This window comes from Taeniopygia guttata, chromosome 4 (genome assembly GCF_048771995.1).
Source record: "Taeniopygia guttata chromosome 4, bTaeGut7.mat, whole genome shotgun sequence".
NCBI lineage: Eukaryota > Metazoa > Chordata > Aves > Passeriformes > Estrildidae > Taeniopygia > Taeniopygia guttata.
The window spans coordinates 658,201-662,559 of record NC_133028.1 but is presented as its reverse complement, the minus strand read 5'-3'; the positions used below and the strand labels follow the sequence as shown (position 1 = coordinate 662,559).

At 53.5% G+C, this 4,359-nt stretch overlaps 1 protein-coding gene across 1 annotated transcript; it reads left to right on the top strand.

The window, feature by feature from the left end:
* The first annotated feature begins 727 nt into the window (after positions 1-727).
* LOC100228762 (homeobox protein not2) lies at positions 728-2,677 on the top strand. Its single transcript, XM_032747896.3, has 2 exons — positions 728-930; positions 1,666-2,677. Exons 1-2 carry the CDS (start codon positions 799-801, stop codon positions 1,822-1,824), a joined length of 291 nt encoding a protein of 96 aa, XP_032603787.2. The 5' UTR covers positions 728-798; the 3' UTR covers positions 1,825-2,677.
* Positions 2,678-4,359: the final 1,682 nt, after the last annotated feature.

Sequence of the window (4,359 nt, the reverse complement as noted above, 5' to 3'; positions counted from 1 at the left end):
AACATGGAGCAGGAACATGGAGCAGGAACATTGAGCAGGAACATCGAGCAGGAACATCGGATTGGGGGAATGAGGGACTGGGGAAGGGGAGACCTGCCCTCAGTCAGGTGCCAGGGCAGTGCTGGTGTTGGATTGTATGTTAATTTATGCTAATTACGGCTATCCTCAGGCCACAGCTGGAGAGGAGACAGGTCAGATACACTTGTTAGTCCTGCTAAATCATCCCCACCCCTGGGAACTCTGTGGGGAGCAGAGGTGCAGCATGTGGTCCTGCATGAGAGCTGGATCCTGGACTCTGAGCCTGTGTGCCAAGGGAAGGGGAAAAGCAGGGGCCAGGCTGGGGTCAACTCCCTCAAACTTTGAACATTTGTCATTCGGGGGTTCTTAAGACAGAGGTGGGATTTTTGTGTTCTGCAGCTCTTGATGCAATTTGTTGTCCTGTTACAAAGGTCCTGTGCAGGCAAAGGTCAAATCCTGCCCACCTCACTAAGTGCTGATTTCTTTGGGTCTGGCTGCATGTCCAGGACTGTCCTTGGTGGACCCTGAGGGTAAAACCATAGAACAGACCCTCAAAAGTTCTTCTACTCCAGCTTTTCATGGGAAAAGCAGCCTGGATGAGATTATCTGGGTAGGGATAGGGCAGGGACATCCCTGCTGGGTTTGGTGCTTTCTGCCAGCTCCTTTAGTGCAGACCCCTTCAATTTTTGCTGCTTTCTCACAGGTCTGGAGCTGTCTCACTGTGTCGGGACCAACCCTCTGGGTCCTGCTGGGCCTTGGAGGTCGGGGGGGCCCTGCAAGATGAAGAGAGTCCGCACGGTCTTCAAACCAGAGCAGCTGGAGCGGCTGGAGCAGGAGTTCCTCAAGCAGCAGTACATGGTGGGCACGGAGAGGGTGGACCTGGCTGCAACCCTGCATCTCACAGAGACCCAGGTGAGCTGCTGGGACTGATCCTGGGGCTGCTCTGTGCTGATGGTCCCACTGGGAAGCGTGCTGGGAGGAGGACACGGTGCAGAGTGACCCGTGGGACACCCTGCTGCCAGGTGAAGAGATGTGCCTGGAGTCTGGATGGTTTCTGGATGAGATTTCTGAATCCATGAAGTGGAACAAAAAGCATTCAGGAGCACAGCCCTGCTGTGCTTTAGAGTTGGAGCTGGGTTGGTTGCTGTGTCTGCATTGTCACGATCCTCTGGAGACGGTTTTAAGTGTCCTTTTATGACACTGGATATAATTATTTCCCTGCTTTGCCGTGTGAGTTCCTGCTCCTCCCACAGTAAATTGCTTGTTTAGTGCGGAAAGTGTGGAAAGAAGGAGCCAGGTGATCTTCCACAGTGGGATCTAAATTCATCTGGGGGAAAGGGAGAGCAAAACAAGGCCAGTTCTGGGGAGGACAAGGGATAATTATTGGGCATCTCATCATGCCCTGTGGCAACTGCAGTCCTGGGGATGGATTCAGGAGTTCCTTAGGGAGCTGCTTCCTTCACTTCCCTGGCCAGAGCCTTCTCAGTGCAGCTGCCTCCCCCTGTCCCCTGATCCCATCACCACTGTGCCCTCTGTAGCTTCACCTCCTTCTGTTCTGGAATAATGCACATCCCCACTTTAAGGAACTCTTGGATTGGAAAAATCCTGGAGCCTTTGGGTTAAGCTGTTGTGCCACTTCCCATCCAGGTCAAAGTGTGGTTCCAGAACCGGAGGATCAAGTGGAGGAAGCAGAGCATGGAGCAGAAGGCGGCCAAGCTGTCGCAGTTCGGGGTGATCCAGCCTGCGAGCGCCGACTCCACCGACAGCAAGGAGCACGAGGAGGACCCCGTGGACGTGGAGCTTTGAACAGCCAAGAGACTGGGCTGGCTTTTGATGCCTGGGGACGTGTCTGTGCTGCTTTGGTCCAAACAAGACTGATCTGAGAGCTGGAGCTGCAGGACTGAACTGCAGCTGGCTGGAAGGAACCCCCCAAGTTTCCCTGGCTGCTGTTCAAATTACAGCCAGGTGCTGTAATTCCTGGGGCTGCAGCACTTGGTGGCAGGTGATCTCCTGTTTGCTCCTGAGGCACCAGGACACACAGACAGTTTCCAGCAGAGAGGCTTGCGTGACAATCAGGGTGTCTCTGGTGCTGGGGTGAGAATCACAGGGACTGATACTGGGGTGACAATCACAGGGTGATTCTGATGTTGGGGTGACAATCTGCCGGTTTCTCTGGTGTGGGGGTGACAATCAGAGGGTTACTCTGCAGCTGGGGTGACAATCAGGATGGTTTTGATGCTGGGGTGACAATCAGAGAGTCTCTGATGCTGGGCAGGCAATGGGATCTGTCTCTGATGGCTCTGAGCACAAGGACATTTCAACCAACCCGGGTCACTTAGGTGTGGCTGTGTGCTCCAAGGAGGAAGGAGGAGAATCTCCCTGATGGCTTTTTCTTCTCAACTTGACTCCCATGTTTGATATTCGAATCAATCACAACCAAAATACCCCAAATGGGGATGTCCTTTGCTGCCAGGCACAGACTCCTGACAGGCTCCAGCCGTGCCCTGGAGCAGAAGTGCCTCATCCCGTCAGTGCCTTGCTGTATCTGTGCCTTTGCAGGGCTCCCCAGAGCTGGATTCAGTGCTGGTGGTGTGTCCTGGCCCTGCTGTCCTTGCTCAGGGGCTCTGTGTGTGTGTGTGTGTGTGTGTGTGTGTGTGTGTGTGTGTGTGTGCGCTGCTGCAGGGCTGCAGGCTGCAGTAAAAAGCAGCTCCCACACCTCAGCTGCAGCAGCCGCCCCCTGCCCCAGGCCAGATGTGCCACTGTGGCCCCGAGCAGCTGCTGCTCTGTTCTCTCCTCATTATCCCTGCAGGTGCCCTGGGACACGGCACCCGGAGCGCTCTGAGCACATCTGGAGCAGCCCGATGCAGTTAACAGCTGGATTTTTGGGGGTAGGGAGGGCTTTGGGGGGCCAGAACTAAGGACTCAGGCTGTCACCTTGCCTTCCTACGAGTGCCCAGGGCAGCAGCCACCACGGCCCATCAGCTCAGGATAATTTATTCCGTCTCTTTCTGACCTAGAACACTGTATACCACTTTACGCTTATATTGTTATTTATAGAAATACCTTTTCTTTTAGTTTGCCTTGTTTGTCACTTATTTATTTGCTTTTTCTCTTGATAAAAATGAAGTTCATTTTAAAAAGAGAGATGGAATGAGTGTAAAAACAAAAAACAGACGGAAAAACTTGCAAGTACTCACTTTAATTTTCAATTGAAATGCGTAACAAAAAATAAACCAAATGTATTTTCATCCTCAAAAGAGTTTTGAGGGTTTTTTTCTTAATGAACTATTTTGGACAAAATACATACTAAAGATCTTTTTTTCAATTGTTTGATGACCCCATATCAAAGTAGATGAAGGGAGTTACTGTCTCTGGGCTGGTTGCTACAGAGCTAAAACTACATTTTCTGTAAGAGCAGTCATGCCTGGTGAGTATGGGGTGCTCAGACTCCTGGAGAACAAGAACCTGAGTCTGCAGGTGGATGTAGCCAAACCTCTGCAGCTCCTGCTCTGCCAGCCTAAGAGGCTGGAGCGAGTCCAGAGCAGGGAAGGGAGCTGGGAAGGGGCTGGAGAATTCCTGAGGGAGCCGGGAAGGGGCTGGAAAGTTCCTGAGGGAGCTGAGGGGGCTCAGCCTGGAGCAAAGGAGGCTCAGGGGGACCTTGTGGCTCTGCACAACTCCTGCCAGGAGGGGACAGCCGGGGGGATTTGGGATCTGTTCCCAGGGAACAGGGACAGGAGGAGAGGAATCTCAGGATCACTGAGGCTGGAAAATCCCTCCAAGGTCACCAAGCCCGAGCTGTGCCTGATCCCCCCTTGTCCTCAGCCCAGAGCTCTGAGTGCCTTCCCTGGACATCTCAGGGGATGGGATCTCCACCACCTCCCTGGGCAGCCCCTTCCAATGCCCATTCCACCCCTTCCATGAAGAAATATCTGAGGAAATGGCCTCAGGTTGTGACAGGGGAGGTTTATATTGGATGTTGGGGAAAATTCATCCACAGGAAGGGCTGTGCAGCCCGGGCACAGCTGCAGTGGTGGAAACCCCATCCCTGGAGGGATTTAAAAGCCTTGGGGATGTGGCATGTAGCTCAGTTGTGGCCTTGGCAGTGTCAGGGCACATCGGACTGGTTTGTCTTAGTGGGCTTTTCCCACATAAATATTCCATGAGTCGCTGAGGATGTGACGGCAACAGGAGTCACAGCAGCACTGTCCCACCTGTGCCTTGTCCTTGTCCCTGCCATGGGCACAGTGTGATGGAGCACAGCCTGCGCTGGATCCCACAGCACGGGCAGGGAGGGTGGTCCTGGCAGCCTGTTTGTCCCTTGTCCCCGGTCAGATGGCCGCA